General features: G+C 42.6%; 1 protein-coding gene across 1 annotated transcript; it reads left to right on the top strand.

Moving 5' to 3' along the window:
- Positions 1 to 218: 218 nt before the first annotated feature.
- On the top strand, positions 219 to 18,933 carry LOC127584867 (tetraspanin-1-like). The gene is made up of 7 exons (XM_052041836.1): positions 219 to 275; positions 1,437 to 1,643; positions 7,285 to 7,359; positions 9,067 to 9,174; positions 13,388 to 13,513; positions 15,347 to 15,430; positions 18,793 to 18,933. Exons 1-7 carry the CDS (start codon positions 219 to 221, stop codon positions 18,931 to 18,933), a joined length of 798 nt encoding a protein of 265 aa, XP_051897796.1.
- The last annotated feature ends 290 nt before the right edge of the window (positions 18,934 to 19,223 follow it).

The following is a 19,223-nucleotide window of genomic DNA, read 5'->3' as shown; positions in this document are numbered from 1 at the left end:
CTAACTTGCCAGAGGTCTGGTCGTTACAGGTACATCCTTAATGTCCACCCCAACAAAGTTGCCACCAAAGGATTCTAAGGAGGAGATCGCGGGAGGGAATTGTTCATGCCTGTTCTGCTTAAGAGGATTGCAAAGCATGAATTCTCTTTTTTAAAGGATATGGAAGAAAATTACCTTTACTTTCTTATTTTCAGATAACACAACACACAAACAAAAAGATGTCTTTCTACAAATTTTTGAAGATGGCAATGTTTGTTGTCAATTTCATCATCTTTGTAAGTAAACCGATAAATATTTTACGGCCTTGATACAGCGGATTGGTGCAACACCATAGATAGGCTGAAAGAGGAACAAACAGGTTTGATGCCCAGACTTACTGTAAGCTATGCAAAATGTGTCAATATTAAACATAATCTTGAAAATTCTGAGGGGGTTTGGCAAGTGTCGAGATGATGTTTCCCTTAGGGGAAGTCCAGGACTGGGGATATAGTTTCTGAATAAGGGGTCATCCTGTAAAGATGGAGATGAGGAGGAATTTTGTCTCTCTGGGGGTCGTGATTCTCTCTACCACAGAGAGTTGTGGAGGCATTGACTATGTTCCAGACTCAATTGATAGGCTTGTGGGTTATAGAGTAGTCCTGGTTTACAGAGAGCAAGCAGGAAAGTAGAGCTGAGGTCAAGACCAAATCAGCCATGATCCTGTTGAAGGACGGAGCAGGAATGAGGGGCCAAATGGCCTAATCCTGCTGCCCTTCCTTTTGAAAGTAACAGGAATTACAGGGAACCCTCTGAAAAGATCAGGTATTCACGATGGATTGTAATTCACCTGCACAATACTACAGACTGCTTTCTGAATACTTTATCCAGCAACTCTACTGTAATGTGGTTTCTTTCTGCAAATTTAGCTTGTTTTGTTCTGGTTTCCCAAACTATATCCTTTCTCTGTTTTGGCACAAATCCACTTGTGGATTATGTAGAAGGGTTGAATTGAACGGCATGTTTGAATGGAACATTTAACCGGAACTTTTACTTACCTTAGGTTTAAATAATTGAGGCTGACTCTTCAGTGCAGCACTGAGGAGGTGCTGCACTGTCGACTATGTCAAACAAGAGACCATCTGCTCTCCCAACTGGACATAAAGGACTCTGTGGGACAATTTTAATGGAGAAGAGCAGGCGAGTTATCCCCAGCGACACAGCCAATCAATATCCAGCCGTTATTGATGGTGTGGGATCCCCCTGTGCACAAAATGACGGCTGAGTTTCTCACATAGTTTTCCATTGGTTGCAAAGTGTATTTGGAGAAATCCTGAAAGAGACATGAAGGGCAAACTATCGGTGCAACTCTTTCCTCACCAGTGAATGATCTGTAAGCTAAAAGCTTATGTAAAGAGACAAACCTTCTTTCAGTAACAAGGAATCTGTGTCTTTTCCAGCTTGGAGGTGGTGCTATATTGGGAGTAGGAATCTGGATTAAAGTGGATGGCGGATCCTTCTTTGTGGTCCTGGAGAAAGTGTCAGCATCCCTGAAGGTGGTAGTGAATATAGGGTATCTCTGCATCGCACTAGGGGCATTGTTAATGATCATCGGCTTCCTGGGATGTTGCGGAGCAATGAAAGAGAACAAGTGCATGTTGATGATCGTGAGTAAAACGTTCTCTGTTATGTCTTTTCATTGTCCAAAGGAAAAGAAGCTGCTCGGTCTGGCTTTCTTGTTGAGCACAGATGCCCAACAATTGGTTGGTTGAATTGGTTACAGGTATATTGGTTCTTCGTGGTCCACAGTATCACTGTAATCACTTCAAAATAATGTAATTCATGTTAGAAGTAAGTGCATTGTATATTTCTCAAATAAAACCCAAACCAACAAAACCAGAGGTGTGCGGGTTGGTAGGTTAATTGGCCAATGTAAGTTGCTCCTGGTTTGCAGGTGACTGAGAGAATCTGGGGCCGTTGATGGGAATGTGGAGCGAATGAAATAAAATTAATGTAAACAGGTGCTGGATGGTGAGCAGGGACTTGATGGATCCTACGACCCGTTTCCCTGCTGTATGACTCTGTGACTCTAAAACAAAGTGCCGAAAATACTCAGTGGCATTAGCGGGCAGAGAAATGACTCTTTCAGCTTGATGCACGGGGAGAAGTTGAAGATAATGATCTCATCATGTGTATATACCAGAGAAGCACCATCTGTTGGCGTGCCTTACTTCCAAACCAGAATAAAGTACACAGCATTGTTTATACGTTCCTGGTAAATGTCTTAAGCTGCAGAGAAGGGGGAGCAAGCAGAGTGAGTACATGGAAGGTCTGTGATGAGATGGAAGCCAAAAGAGATGGAATGAAAGTGCAAGTTAAATGCAAATGGGAAAGGGATGGGTGAACGGTAAAAGGTAGGACTTGGATTTGTGTGGGAGTGCTGGTAAACTCGAACCACAGTAATGTCTACAGGATGCCAGGAGCGTATAAACAATGCTGTGTATTTTATTCTGGTGTGGAAGTAAGGCACACCAACAGATGGTGCTTCTGTGCTATATACACATGATGAGATCATTATCTTCAATAACCACATGACTCATTTACAAACTATACAGACATACACCATGAGGGGGTGTAAGTAAGAGAAGCAGAATAATTATCTATAATTTCCAGAAGGGAAAAACAACTACTAATGCTGGAATCACAAAATGCATTTTCCAGCTCAGAAGAAAGTTCATCGACCCGAAATATTAACTGTTTCTCTCACCATGGCAGCTGCTCAACCCGCTGAGTATTTCTGGCACTTCCTGTTTTATTTCAGATTTCCAGTTTCTGCATGCTTTTGCTTTTGGGATCAGTTACATTTCTTTCCATTTTCAACGTGGAACGGAATTAGCGCACTGTTCTGGACCCTCCAGGTTCAAACCTATCCTCCGATTGGCGTGAGAATCTCCTCTCTCCGCAATGATGTGGAAACCAGAAAAGGCTCAGCAACTGAGACAGGAATTTTGACCAGAGTGATGTTTTAGGTCAATGACCTTTGATCAGCATTGGAGCTATAAGAGTCTTAAAAGCAGATAAAGAGCTAGTTAAGGATGGAAGAGGAGAAGAGGATGCTGTCTGTGATCGGGTGTAGTTGAGTGAAGAGCATTACCAAAGAAACATAGGATGAGCTGAGAAGAGATAGAAATAGTGATCACAGGGTCGTGGAAAGGAACCTGATCTGAGTGAGCAGGGATACACACCATCACAGTTAGTAACTTGGCAATCGCACTAAGAAAATACACAAGACACTTGAGGCACAAAGTGGAAACATCGCAAGAACAAGAAGTGCTTTTTGATATAAAAGCAAAAGTACTGAAGCTTCTACAGAAACATAAAGAGAAAGTGCAGGAGGCAGCAAGTCAAGCAACACCTTTGGAGAGAGAAAATCATTTAAGATCAATGAACTTTCACCAGAAGTTATAGATGTAGTCAGGTTAATCTGTAGGGAAGGAGCCGGGGGTGGGGATAGGGGAATTGAAGTTGCCCCTTCTACCCTGTATCAGAAGTTCTGACCCTGCACCACTACATTCTGTTTAAAAAGTCAGGTAATTCCACAGGTCTGGAAGTCATATTCCCACATACTGGAGGAATATATCTTGGTGTGATATTAACACAAAGTTTGTAGATTCAGTCAGCGCTAATCTTGTGATATTAGTCTGGTGAATGAGCAAATGGGGAATTAAAGAAGTGAATAATCAGGTTTAGCTTTAATGCTTTCATTGTCAGCTACGGGCGAATTGAACGTAATAACACTTTCTCTCCGTGTGTGATGAGAATTGTAGCAACATCTAGAAGAAACCTGACGTAGTTGATGATCCCTTTAAATGACAAGTGGTTTTGGAGGAGGGGGAGGTTAGTGCGGGGTGGTCCTTTCTCCTACTTTCTTCATGTTCGGTGGATGATCCCTTTAAAGCTATGTCTGTGGCAGACACATCCACCCGTGGTCTGAATTGTCCAGACAGAATAATTGGTGAGGGTGTTAGTAAGTGCACACTGCATTCTCACTGTGCAGATGCACAATCAGTGTGCAACATTGATTTAATTCAACCACAAGTGAATAGAGTTCACCACTGCCACTAATACTCTTGTCGAAGTAAGTGAATACATAATAAGTAGCAGGACCACTGCCCCATCCTTCCAACCACATTCAGTCCTTAAAGGGGTCCTCAGATGGGCATGTGGTAAGTAGGAAGAATGATCACCCCACACCAACACCAATCCCCATCACCCAAAACCACGTGTCATTTGAAGGGATCTTTCGCTACTTCAGGTTAGTTGATGGTTGGTTTCTTCTGGATGTTGCCGTGAGCCTGTAAACATTTATTGCTGTCTGGACTTATTGCAAGTTGCAGGAATCTACAGGAAGATATGCAACAAGCACTGAAGAAGTTCAAACTTCTCCTCAAGTCAGTTGCTCTCAGGCACGAGTGCATCAGTAAATATTCCCAATTGCAACACAGGGTGAATGGGAAAATGAGGAAAGGGCACACAGAGTGTGGCACAGTGGTGCAGCTGGTTCAATCTTGACCTCAGACGCTGTCTGCATGGAATTTGCACCTTCTCCCTGTGACTTGTGGCTTTCCCCCATGCTCCGGCTTCCTCCCACATTCCAAAGACGTGCAGGTTTGTAGGTTACTTGGCCACTGTAACTTGCCCCTAGTGTGTGGGTGCGTGTAGGTAGGATAGGGGGTGGGGGATGGTTGGGGGAATATGTGGAGAATAAAACGGGATTAGTGTAAGTTTAGTGTAATTGGGTGCTTGATGGTCAGTACAGACTGGGTGGGCTGAAGGGCCTGTTTCTGTGCTGTATGTCTCCATGAACTATAGAGGTTGCTGGTGTAAACAGTGCAGCAGCTCTTCACTGATTTTAACAGTGTGGACCATCCCTGCTGATGCATCCAATCAGTCAACAGCAAGTTTGCCATTGGCTGGGTGTTACATTTATGGAAAAGTGCAGATAGCAGGAGATGGCATTGACCACCTTAGACCAAGCAGTGTGGGTTAACCAGGCATCCCTACAGCATAATTGGATTTAATCCCTCACTGTCTTGCTCACAGTTGAAGACCATCTTTCAGGGGAGACTGCAGATGCCAATACCCACATCATTTCTCCTGTCTGTGGAGCTTCTTACTGCAGTGGCATTTGAAACTTGGTCCTTGCAAGGAGAGATTCAAATTCAGAATTAGTCCTTCCCTGAATTTGAGTGCTAGATAACAAATTGGTCTGTATGGAGCTTACAGTCCAGGCACCAGGACAGTTTTTTAAAAACTAAAAACTTTATTTACAGCACGGTAATAGGCCCTTCTGACCCAACGAGTCTGCGCCGCCCATTTAAACCCATGTTGACCTACCCGTACGTCTTTGCAATGTGGGAGGAAACTGGACCAAGTGGAGGAAACCCATGCAGACATGGGGAGAACGTACAAACTTCTTGCAGACAATGACGAGAATTGTACCCCGATCGCTGGCGCTGTAATAACATTACGCTAACCGCTACGCTACCGTGTCACCCTCAGTGCAAAAGTTTTCTATACAAAATAATATATTCATAGCGTTATACAGCACGGAAACAGACCCTTCAGCCCAACTCATCCATGCTGACCAAGATGCTGATCTACGCTAATGCCATTTGCCTGCATTTGACCCATAAACCTAAACCTTTCCTTACCATGTACCTGTCCAAATATCTTTAGAACATAGACCATAGAACAGTACAGCACAGGAACAGGCCCTTCAGCCCACGGTGTCTGTGTCACATGATGCCAAATTAAACTAAACCTCTTCTGCCTGTACGTGATCCATATCCCTCCGTTCCCTGCATACACACGTGTCTATCTAACAGCCTCTTAAATGCCACTATCGTATCTGTTTCCACCAGTACCCCTGGCAGCCCGTTCCAGGAATCTACCACTTTCTGTTTAAAAAACATGCCCCACACATCTCCTTTAAACGTTCCCCCTCTCACCTTCAGTGCATGTCCTCTAGTACTTGACATTTCTACCCTGGGAACAAGATTCTGACTGTCTTCCCTATCAATGCCTTTCATAATTTTATAAACTGCTATCAGGTCTGCTCTCGGCTTCTGATGCTCCAGAGAAAACAATCAAAGTTTGTCCAACCTCTCCTTATAGCTCATACACTCTAATCCAGGCAACATCCTGGTAAACCTCTTTTGCACTCTTTCTAAAGCCTCCACATCCTTCCTGTAATTGGACAACCAGAATGGCACACAATACTCGGTGAGTGTTATATACCCGCAACATGACTTCCTTACTCTTATACACAATGCATGGACCAGTGAAGGCAAGCATGCCACGTGTATTCATTACCACCCTATCTAGAGGCATGGCCACTTTCAGGGAGATTGGACTAGGACCCCAAGATCCCTCTGTACATCAATATTGTTAAGGGTCCTGACATTAACTCTATACTTTCCCATTGCATTTGACCTCCCAAAGTGCAACACCTCACACTTGTTTGGATTAAACTCCATCTGCCATTTCTCCGCCCATATCTATAGCTGATCTATATCCCACTGTGTCCTTTGATAGCCATCTACACTGTCCACAATTCCACCAATCTTTGTGTCATCTGCAAAATTACTAACCCACCAAGCCATTTATATATAGCACAAACAACAGAGGTGGAGGAAACCAGAGAAAACTCACGTGGTCACAGGGAGAATGTGCAAAGTCCCCACAGGCAGTCTGATATTACTTAACAATTTTCTTTTGCAGATTTAATGATTTGATATAGAGGAATAGATAGAGTGGACTGCTAATGCCTCTTTCCCAGGGCACCAATGCTCAATACAAGAGGGCATGGCTTTAAAGTAATGGGTGGGAAGTTCAAGGGAGATATCAGAAGAAGGTTTTTTTACCCAGGGAGTGGTTGGGGCATGGAATGCGCTGCCTGGGGCGGTGGTGGAGGCAGGTACATTGGTCAAATTCAAGACATTACTAGATTAGCATATGGAGGAATTTAAAATAGAGGAATATGTGGGAGGAAAGGGTTGGATAGTCTTGGGCGAGGTTGAAAGGTTGGCACTACATTGTGGGCCAAAGGGCCTGTATTGTGCTGTACTGTTCTATGTTCTATGTTCTGTTTTCTATGTATATCTCAGTTCACTGTGTTGGCTCAAGCTAAAACCTGTCGTTTTTTAACTAAATGTAGAAACAAAAATATTTTAAAGTACTTTGAATTCCCATGGTATCAGTTAAAAAAGAAGCAGAATTATTGACCTTTGTTATTTCTCCTTCCAGTTTTTCCTGATAATCCTGGTGATATTCTTGGCTCAGCTTGTGGCTGCTGTGGTTATCCTGGCATTTTCAGGCTTGGTAAGGTTCTTTGAAATGAAAGATTGTCTGATAGTGAGATGATGTCAATCAGGATAGGAAATCTACTTAAGAGATGGAGATAAAGATTGAACAAGAAATTCTCCAGTGGTGCAGGGGCTAAACTGTGCTGATATTAATCAAAAGATGTGGGTTGAGTTAGCTGTTCCTACTGAAGATAACGTTTGAACAATTACCATTGCCCTTGGTACTCAAGTGAAGGGAAGGGAAATCAACCTGGGTTCCTCGTGTAAAGTGCAATCCTGTAATATATGGGCAGCTGTAATCTGGTCTGGACAAGCCAGTTAATTGTCAGGGTCAAAATTCACTCAAGAAGAATGCACATTTAGTTCTGAAAGATCCTAATCTCTGACTACTGGAGTTGACCAAAGAAGAGGATCCTTTAGATATAAGATAAGATAGCTTTATTTAGTCACATGTACATCAAAACACACAGTGAAATGCATCTTTTGCGTAGAGTGTGCGGGGAGCAGCCCACTAGTGTTGCCATGCTTCTGGCGCCAACATAGCATGCCCACAACTTCCTAACCCATACGTCTTTGGAATGAGGGAGGAAACCAGAGCACCTGGAGGAAACCCACACAGACACGGGGAGAACATACAAACTCCTTACAGACAGTGGCCAGAATTGAACCTGGGTCGCTGGTGCTGTAAAAGCATTACGCTAACCACTACACTACCCATTTGGAAAAGGAGGTAAGGGAAAAGTGAAGAAAGTTGGCAGTAAAGAAACTCTTCCGTTGTTCTTTGGGCAGCACTGGCACAGCCGGTAGAGCCGCTGCCTCACTGCGCCAGAGATCCGGGTTCGATCCTGACCTCCGGTGCTGCCTGTGTGGAGTTTCCACGTTCTCCCTGTGACCGTGTGGGTTTTCTCCGGGTGCTCCGATTTCCTCCCACATTCAAACTGACCACAGTAAATTGCCCTAGTGTGCGGGTGAGTGGTAAAATGTGGGGGCCATTCATGAGATTGTGAAGAGAATTAAAAAAAGGGGATTTATGTGGGATTTAACGTAAATCAGCATTTGATGGTTGGTGTGCACAGGGTGGGATAAAAGGGCTAGATTCCGTGCTGTGACTCTCTGTGACTCTATGACTCTATATATGGGAGACTATACACTTTATTAACAGTATGAATTATTTTTCAAGTTCAGTTTACAACTTCAGCTCTAACAGTTCTGAAACAGCAAGTCATGTAGTATTTTGAATGCTTTTATGCTAATATTTATAATGTTGAATCCAATTAATTCTATGGCTTGGTAAGATCTAGAACATGACAGCAAAAATAAGACAGAACAAATTATACAAATTTGGCATCAAGTTTGGCACAACGTTGTGGGCCGAATGGCCTGTGCCAAGCTGTACTGTTCTATGTTCTATGTAAATCTGACTTAATTGTGACTTCACCCTGCATTTTATCTGCATCATCACTGAATTCCATTATAAAGTATCTTAACAGACCTGAAAACGAATTTGAGGATCAGAAACCCAGCTGAGGTTGCAGAATACATTTGTGACCAGAATATTTTGTGGAATATGCTTCAATGAAGTGGTCACCAAGCTGACTGTGTGATTAAATCTATAATGAAGGTGTTTACTGTAGGGGTACTGACAGACTTTGCAAGTTGTGATATTGTTCATGCACGCAACTTTGACCTTTCAATTGAAAATCATTTTTGCTCTGTTTTTCAGGCTGACATCTTTATGAGCTACATTGGGACTTGGCTCAAGGATTTCTTTAAAAATGATTATGGTAGAAATCATGAGATAACTGAGATATTTGATGCTGTGATGACTCAGGTAAATCATACAACATACATTTTTGTTGAATTACAAAAAGCAAAATACTGCAGATGCTGGAAACCTGGAGGAAAAAAACAAAACAGGAAATGTTGAACGTGCTCAGCAATGTGTGGAGGGAGAACAGAAGTTTCAGGTCATCAGAACTGGCAAAACTGCAACATTAAAAAAATAAAATGCAGAGGGAGGGTTAAGGTGCAGAGGTGATCAGTGAGGGGGGGAGTCCAGGACAGACTGATTGACATAAGCTGTAGTGCAACTGGGTGAAACGTGTTCAAGACATTCCATCCAGTGAGACAGGGCGGCTGTACATCTGAGAAGGGAGAATTCTATAATTAAAGATGGGAAAAAGACCCTGAACTCTGTGTATATGAGATATTGGGCTGGAGGGGCTGAACATCTGTGAGGAGGTAATTCAATGCTGAGTCCAGGAGGCTTTATGTTCTCTCTGTATTTCAGATTTTCAGCATCTGCAGTAGTTTGCTTTGGCTCACAGAGTTAATGCTCAGTCAGGATGAGTTTTGTCTTTTAATTTATTTGGGAAAACTTCTCACCACTGGAATGTGAATTGCCCCATCTACAATAATGCACAGGCTGGTTGCATCATGAAATCGCTTCATCAGACACAGGATTGCTCTTTAGTTGGTTACTGTTTACAAAAAGAAAAGGCACCACGCTGGGACGTGAGTGGATGGAGATCAGCACGTCGTCTGACACAGAAGCATGAAAATAAAAAATGGCAAATGCTGGAAATTCTCAGCCGGTCAAGCAGCGTGTGTGGACTGAGAATCAGATTGAAGGCCTTTCATCAGAACTGGGGAAGGTTTGAAATAAAGCAAGTTTTCAGCTGCTGGGCCGTGGGGAGAACAAAAAAGGGGAGAGGGTAGAGTCTGAGTGTTACAGGGAGTGGTGGTGCTGACTCAGAGGTTGGTCAATGCTGGTGGATGACAAAACGGAGGTCTGGTGGAGATTAAATACAACAAGAAAGAAATCTGAAATTACTCCGAGATTCGAGAAAAAATGCTTAATGCTGGGGCTGACTTTCTGAAACAGTTGACTTCAATGTAGATGCAGAGGCTGTAATGTTCAGAAGACGAGGTGCTGTTCCTTAAGGTCCTGCTGAATATTGGAGCACTGTGTAATATTGGTCTCCTTATTTCAGGAAAGGTGGGAATGTGTTGCAAGCAGGTCAGAGAAGATTTACTGGACCAACACCTGGAAATGGGCAGGTTGTGTTAGAGGAAAGATTGGAGAGGTGAGGCTTGTATCTGCTGGAGAGTGAGAAGAGTCTTAATTTAAATGAATGAGATCCTGTGGAGATTTGACAGGGGAGATATGGACAGGATGTTTTCTCTTGTGGGAGAATCTGGAACAAGGAGTCACTGTTAGAAAAGGTGTCACCCATGTGACAAAAATTAGGTGATTTGTTTTTCACAGAAGGTTCTGAGTCTGAAAATCTCTTCCTCAAAGAGTGGTGGAAGCAAAGTCCTTGAATATGTGTTAAGGCAGAAAGAGGTAGATTCCTGATAAGCAAGAGGGTGAAAGATTACCTGGTATTGGTATTGGTTTATTATTGTCACAGGTACCGAGATACAGTGAAAAGCTATCTTTTTCTGTGCATCCAGACTGATCATTAATTACATCAATGTAGTAAAAAGATAACAGAATGCAGAATATAGTGTTACAGTTACAGAGGAAGTACAGTGCTGGTAGGCAAATGAAGTGCAAGGATCACGATGAGGTAGATTGGGAGATCAAGTGTTCACCGTGGGTAGACAAGAGTCTGGCGTTGAAATGACCATGAGATCAGCCATGATGTTATCAAAAGGTCGAGCAGCTTCGGCGGATCGAGGGGCATACCACTGATCCTAATTCATACAGATCTTCAATGGAACAATGAAGGAGGCCACCAACAGAGGTCAGAGTGGGAGTGGGACAGAGAATGAGTGACAGACAGCTGGAAGCTCAGGCTTCCCGTTACAGACTGAACATGGGTGCTCCACAAAGTGGTCGGTTCCCTCAGCCCGTGCTCCACGTCCGTGATTGTTTGGTACATTTCCAGGAGAAGATTAACTGCCCCTTTCTTCCGTAATGTTGTCACCACTATTACACAGTCTGCCCCTTTCCCCATTTTTAGCCAGAGGTATTACACAGTTACCCAGCACTATGCTTGGACAATAGTCCCTTCTGCCTCCTCCTCGACCTTGTAACACCCTGGGATACGTTTTATCTGGGACTGGCTCAGCCCTTTTGTATTCCTTCCCTCCCCTGTTCTCCAGCCCCAACATTCCCACAGAGCTGCTCGTCCACTGTAAATCCACTCTTGGCTCAAGCAGGTCCCCCAGCGCAAACTCTCGCAAAGAAACATCATGAAACCCAATCAGCAGGGACTTGTTCATTCACAAACATTCAAAAAGTGAAAAATTAAGCTTACTATTTGGAAATTTAAAAAAAATAAATGCATTGAAATTTACTCAGTTGAAAATCTCCATTGCAGCCATCCTCTCCATTCAAATGATGGAGTCACTGAAGCTGTAGCTGTCCCGGTGTGACCACTGAGAAATTCCTTCCAGTGTTCTGAAACGGATTTGTCCTGAAATCGCTGTTTGAGGAGATGAGGCCTGGGGCAGGTCAACCATGATCGTATTGAGTAGTGGAACAGGCTTGATGGGCCGAATGGCCTACTCCTGCTATTTTCTCATGTCCTTGTGTTCCACATCTGCTAAGTTGTATCTCAGCCTGGTGAACACTTTATTTATTTCTGGACAAGGGCACCATTCATCGCTCAACACTATTTGCCATTGTGGAGGTGGTGGTGGTCTTCCTGCTGAAGGCTTGCCATTGGGTTTAGACAAAGGAAGAACAGCGATATATTTCCAAGTAAGGTCATTGATGAAGGTGAAGGGGTTGGGTCGAGGACACTGCCCCGACTTTGGCTCTAAGTTATGATTCTGTGTACAGGTTATGTCAGTTCTACATGGATCTATTTTGTGCGGGACAGCTGTCCTCATCCACAGGTAGTTTTGAGGACTTTGCACAGTTGAATGGGCTGGTAGTGACTTTGCCCTGTCTGAACCTGATGTGGAGTTCAATGTTGGGTGCTTGATCTCAGTGTGTTTTAACGTAGTGACTTTTGGACACATTCTGGGCCATTTCAGTGGACAGTTAAGGATCAACCACATTGCCATGAATTACATATTACATAACAATATCACATAATTCCATAAGTCCCACAGAATATGGATGTCAGATTTCCTTGCTGGAAAAAATTTAGTGAACCAGATGAATTTTCTGATGGCAATCTTATAATTTAAGTTTACTTTAAATTTAAGTGACAAGATCCACTGCAGTGGATCCAAGCCCTCACACACCCACACACACATCCCAACACACACACACCCTGACACAAAAATACCAACACACCCACCTACACTTATATACACCCTAAGACACACAAACACATGCACGCACACACAGACACACACCTGTGCACGCGTGTACATGCACACACACGGACACACATGCACACACATGCGTGCACACACACACGCACAGACATGCACACACACGTGCGCGCGCGCGCACACACACACACACACACACACACACGCACACACACATACACAGTGCCCCACATTGAACCATTACAATGCCCCATCCACCAGTGAGCTTGGAGTAGCATTTCCCGTTGCCAAGTGCAGCATGCTACCCCTGATATATTACATTGATCTGGAGCTCATGCCCTAATTACTGGAGCCCCAGGTGACTTTCACAAATTACTGGAGATTTTGGACAAAGCCAGAGTTCCCAGATATCTTTAGTTTGTGACTTGCAACTTCCAGGGAAAAAAAATCTAGGTTGTTTCCTTTTGAGTCATGTTAGGTTTAAAACATAACTTTTAACCGATAAATAGATCCTTCAGTTTTTGCCAAAAATTGCCAAATACAATTTTTGGCAAGATAGAAAACTAACCTTTGACAAGTTAATGCTCAGAGTTGTGAACGAGGAGGTCATATTGTGCACAACATTATCGATGTATGTTGGATATACGATTGTGGAAAGTAACTTGCATCGTGAAAACAGAGAATGTACAATTTTTACTCTAAGCTCAGTCTGATGCTCCTTTAGAAATCTTAGGAAATAGAAAAATGAAAATTCTAAGGTTGTAATCATCTTTTAATAAGCTAATTATTCAATCATTTCTCTTTTCCAGTTCAAGTGTTGTGGGCTCAATGGCCATATCGACTTTGCAAACTCACATTTCACCAACACTACATCAACTTATCCTGGCGCATGCTGCAATGGTCCTTTTGCTTGCATGACACCTGCGTCTGTGCAGGTAATGTATATATTCCTAAATCCTCTTGAAATTTGTGGATATTTGTGTCTGTAAGAAATTTGTCATACACCCTAAAGACTCAGTTGGTTTAAGCAGATCAATACTACCAAATAAGTTAAAGAAGTCCTATTAGACCATCAAGTCTATATTAGCTCAGACCATCCCCACCAGTCCCATATTCCCACTTATTTTCCTGTAACCTATTCTCCCATCAACTCCTCCCGATTTTCCTGTCACCCTCGACACTAGCGGCAATTCAGAGTGGCCAATTAACCTTGGAGATGTGGGAGAAAACCAGAGCACCCGGAGGAAACCCATTCAGTCACAAGGAAACTGTGCAAACTCCACACAAACAGCATCCAAGATCAGGATTGAACGCAGGTCACTGGAGTTGTTCAGGAGCCTTCACCTACTGCTGCACTAATGTGTCACCCCAGAGGTCCTGCTGGGAATTGAACCCAGGATCTTCTGTTTACTAGGTAAGTGCTTTCCCAAATAAGCCACAGAGCAGGTTCAGTGGTGTGCAATGAAACTTGGAAGTTTTCAGCTCAATCCTTTGTCTGCTAAAATAGTGGAATTCACCCAAACTAAGAAAGAAGCAAAAAGAGAAAAAGAAACTTGAAATTATCAAACCATTTCATGACATCATTGTTCTCTACACTGTTTTACTATTTGTAGTGAGGTAAAACAAGTCAATGTATTTTCACACAGAGGATGAACAAAACTGGAATGAAATCATCACGTTAACCTAGATTTTGTTGTTAGTGAACAATAATTGTAGACCAGGACACAAGCAGCGTTCCCTCAGCCTAAACCCACCTGATCTTTACATTAACCAGCACAGACTTTCATCACTTAAGGTCTCATCCAATAATTGCCCCCAACAAGAATTCCCTCAGTCCCACAATGCAGTCAAGACCCACCAAATGACTCAGTGGCAAGAGCGTTATCTTGAGCCAATGCTACAGTTGGACTGTGGTCTTGGTCAGGGAGGGCCAGCTGGCAAACCTTCCTGCTGTTGACTTTTGACCATTGGGCCTCACTGGAAGCATGTTATTGTGGACAAAAGACAGAATCAATCAGAACTATGTTAAGTGCCACAGTACTAATACTGCCAGCCGCCTGAATGAAGCAAAGGACTGTGTAGTGATGTAGAGGACTAGTACCAACAGATTCAGACCAGAGGAAGAGCCATGAACCTGGAAAATTTTCCTCTTGGAGGGTAGAAATGAGGCAAAGCTGAATTCTGAGTCTCTTTTTGGGATGAACCCAAAATGTTCCCAGTTTTTGCCCAATATTAACCACCCAAGAAATTCCAGTGGGGAAAAGGTTCTTTGTGTTGTTTCTCAACCTGCCACCTTCCTGAAATTCCCGAGAGACAAAGTACTTGGCAACAGTTCTGGGACTTCTGAAGTCTTGGCAAAAGTTCTCCTCAAAAACCCATCTTAACCAGCATCTGCCAAGAGGTCCTGTTTTGTGTTTAATGAAAGCATCGAGAATACCAATGGTACACAGCTAGCTGGCACACTCTGCATCAGAGACGAGGGTTGATGGGCATCAGTGTAGCATGCACTTCAAATGTGCTTCCGCCCCAATTCCTTAAACAACCCCGTTCCTGAGAACTGGAATGCCTTCAGAAGCAATTGGGTGGAAATGCTTCCCTGCTGTATTCCTCCAGCTTTGTTTCCAAATGTGGGATTTCTGCTTTTATAACTTTAAGGGAGGAGGATGAGAGAAAAAGAAGCGGCCAGAAAATGATGTCAAAGGATTGAAAAAAAGTGGCAAGAAAATAACGTCAAAGGATTGAAAGTGATATGTTTTTGTTGCCTTTAGGGTTGCTATCAGTTATTCCTGAAATTTCTGAAGAGCAACACCATAATACTTGGTGTAGTTGCCTTGGTGATTGCTGTACTTGAGGTAAGTATTGTACTCCCAATGTGAAAATGTTTGCAATGGGATACTGACTATGTGTGTAGCTAAGTGGATTAATTTATGATATGTCAACCTTATATTCCCTTAAAGAAGGAAAGTAGTGGCGGTTGAAAATTATTAATAGATGTAAAGGAGTGATTTTGACTTAAGTGAAGGAATCAGGATTAAGAAGTTTGAAAACAATTCAGACATTGGCAGTTTAGTTCATAGTGAGAAAGCATCTGCAGATTGAGGAAGATATCAATGCACTGTTGTACTGGAGCAGAGGAGGCTGAGAGGTCACATGATTGATATAAAATTATGAGAGGTAGAGCTAGGGTAGATAGCCAGAGTCTGTTTACCATAAACATACACTAACTGTGTCTTTTTTCCTGCAATTTTACAGATGGGGGCAATGGCATCATCCATGACAATGTATTGTCAGATCAGTAAAATGTCAAACGTTGCATGAGAATGGAGAAAACCGTGCTTGCAGCACCAGTGTGTTTATGGTTTCTTTCTTTTGATTACATTTATGTAAAGGTACATCATTGCTAATAAATGAAAGCTTTTTAATCACTGCCTATCAATATGTAGCACTTACAAAGGGCACCAGTGAGACAAAATTCTGACTCCTGTCATTCCCAACACTCAGTCAACAACTGCATCCCCAATTTGCTCTGCTATCCAACATCCAGCAACCACTCCACAGTTGTTGACCTACCCGAAGTCTGTAGTAGCTTGATCATTAGTCATGTTTCACCCAGCCAGCTGCCTCTTACTGTGTGTCAGCAAATCCACCTCATGAAGGGAATTGCCAAGACCGAGTACTTCCTCCTCCCTTAAGTATTCCTTGATCTCTGGCAGACAATGAAGACTTCTTTCTATGTCTATTCTGCAAACGTAAATGTTACTGCAACTTCTACAAAGTTCCAAAGGTTTCTCCAGGCTGGGTTAGTGCAAGATTGCTGGAGATGGAACCAAGTTAAGTTATTAGACCTGAGAGAAAATATGTCATGGGTCTAAATACTGTAAACTATGGCTGATTTTCCTTTGGAAAATAAAGTGAGGAGGAGGAATCATCAATGAAAGTCATTCTAAAAACAGTTACTGCCATCAGATAAAGTAAAAGCTATTAAACTGATCTTTATTCTCCAAACAACGGCCGTGAGGATTACCAAACACAGTGGGTTACAATATTCACTTTCTCGTACTATTTTGTATTTTATATTTTCTGCTGTAAAAAAATGCCTATTTTCAGTAGTTATACGGGGTGTCAGAGTGGGAGGCAGAGGGAGGTAAAGAGAGAAATAAATTATGTTTACCCTACTCACAATAATTCCAGTGAAAAATAGATTCCACACCACTGTATCAGGTGAGCTGGATGTCCGATTGGAATTTGCACTGCAAACTTAGCTTCATGGAATTTAGAATGGAAACCAATGACAGCTGTGCCCTCACTCAGATAGTTAAGGATGATTATGTAATACTCGTTATACTGAAAAATTGCAAGCCATCTGTATCTGCAAAACATCATTTATTATTTTTAAAAGACTTAGTTTCCTTTCCATCTAAACAACCTCGAACCATAGATAGATTAACAACAGAGTACAGAAATATTTCTGAATTACTGAATGCAGATCGAGAAAATTCCAGTGTTAGAAGTTCACCAGATGACAGCCCTCACATGTAACCATAATAATCATCTGGATTTTGAAAAGAGCACCCCCTGTTCTTGCTTGATGTAGCAAAGAATGTAAAATAATAAATTAATGCATTGTCTCTTTTCCAAATCCAACCCAGAGTTTTTTTTTATTATTTTGGTAATCTTATCAGTTTTATTGCTGGATACAAATGGAAAAGTCACAACATTCCCGCTGGCATACAATTCCAAATTACAATTGAAACAGTAATGTGAAAAAAAAACAAATGAAACTTATTCAAAAAGTGAAGAAAGGTTAAGAAAGTTTTATGGAATAACATCATTTCTATGCTAAATTTTAAGATTTTCCTACCAAATTATATCTGCCTGTAAATCCTAGTACAGTAAACTCTGATTGTCTGTCCAACTGTTGGGAAGTCATGATGGATCAGAATCTGGCTCACTGGGTGACGTTTCCTGCATCCCCTTTAAACTCAGCAAGGCCCCATTTCCTGTGAACCTTTCTTATTTATCAGGGGCCTGGTTCCATTTTGCTTTTAAACACACCAGGGCCTTGTTTCACATGGTCCCTTTAAACTCACATAGTTCACTGAAAAAATTATTTTACTACCAAGTAACATCTAAAAAAGTGAATTAACAGTGTGTTGAGGTATTAATGAGAATAACATCCAAAAGTCTAGAAAATCTGACACCAAAGTCCTGAGGGAGGGCGCTGTAGGGACTACCAAGGACCATTTCGCCAGGTTTGACAAGGCTTTGCCCAAGCATTGTACATTTGTTGCCTGTCCTTTCTATCCAAGTCTAAGGGGCAGGTTGGGGTGGAAGGTTGGGGGTGGGGGATATGGTGGTGAGCAGCCATAGGACTAATTGGACCTGTACCAGAGGGGGCGGGGTGTCCTCCAAGGTTGGCAGGTTGGACCAAGATTGACAAATTGGAGGTTGGCAAGGAGGGGTAGGAAATCAGAGTTGGCGCCAACAGTTGAGGAGGGAGGGGCAGGTAGAATTTGGGAAGGATTTGGCATTTGCATCAAAGGCTTGGAGATCAGCAGATCAGAGTATGGGTTCAGGGGGGTCATGTTGCAGGTCGCAGGTTGGTGGGACGGTCAGTGAGATACTGATGGAGCTGGAGTTCAGAGGACAGTTGGAGTTGGGGGATGTAGTTACCCAATGAGGAAGATAAACAATTCACTGACATGGCAGTCACACTGATCTTGTGCTGCATTGGGAAGACCATGTTATCCCAGAAGTGCCCAAAGAGGACTGCCCCCAGAGCAACTTGGTCCGAATTCCTCTGAGATGCTCCAACAATGGCAAGACATGGGCAAGTTACATTAAGGCTTGAGTACGGATACAGAAATCATGGTGAGTGCGGAGGTATTGGTGCAGGAAAATTTCAGGTTGAATATCCAATGTGACATGAAACAACCTAGGAAATGGTCATCATTTTGTTTCACTCCAGAAAAGAATTTGATTTTCAGCTGCATAATACTAAATTCAGACAGCATTATACAATTGATATTATTGGCATGTATTTTAATAACCATTTTTCTGTATTCTGCTATAATTCCCAAATTATATTTGAGTAATAAATGATTATCAACATTACATTATCGACATCCTCTTTTTCCTTCTCTCGGGAAAGCAATGAGGGACAATTTTTAAAACTTCTGTTTTTGTCCAACGAATGCTTGTGCGACACCTGTAGGGCGTGACTATCTGGGAGCCAGATCTCATTGTCATACAAGGGGTTAACAGCAATGGGAAACTCTCGAGGCAAGGAGGCAATTGTTACGACCTTGCTGGTTCTTTCATCTCATGTGTGTCGTTACACCAGAGGACTGTATGAGGCAGTATTCCACGCAGTTTGAAGCACAGGATGGGACTGTATCTTAAGGTGTCAATGCAAGGGCCTCCAACCAGTTTAACAGTGGGCACCTGGGCCAGAAAACATACTGATCAAAGCTCCCCATACAGGGCACATGAGATATTCAAGACTACCTGCAGGGGCACATTGAACACCACAAGCCTAAGACTGATATGAATCAAGGATAATGCATGCAAAGAATTAATGCTAATGTTCCACCTAAAAATAGCCCAAGACAGTCACTAAAGTGAATATTATGCAAACAAATCATT

Source organism: Pristis pectinata, chromosome 31 (assembly GCF_009764475.1).
Source record: "Pristis pectinata isolate sPriPec2 chromosome 31, sPriPec2.1.pri, whole genome shotgun sequence".
Lineage (NCBI taxonomy): Eukaryota > Metazoa > Chordata > Chondrichthyes > Rhinopristiformes > Pristidae > Pristis > Pristis pectinata.
The sequence above is the reverse complement of the archived record's forward strand: the minus strand, read 5'-3'. Positions and strand labels throughout refer to the sequence as shown.

Excerpts from the sequence above, each read along its gene's own strand:
- LOC127584867 (XM_052041836.1), top strand. The coding sequence starts at position 219 with ATGTCTTTCTACAAATTTTTGAAGATGGCAATGTTTGTTGTCAATTTC. Across the intron at positions 7,360-9,066 it reads TCCTGGCATTTTCAGGCTTG|GCTGACATCTTTATGAGCTA; the intron begins GTAAGGTTCTTT and ends TCTGTTTTTCAG. Across the intron at positions 15,431-18,792 it reads TGGTGATTGCTGTACTTGAG|GGCGTGACTATCTGGGAGCC; the intron begins GTAAGTATTGTA and ends CGACACCTGTAG.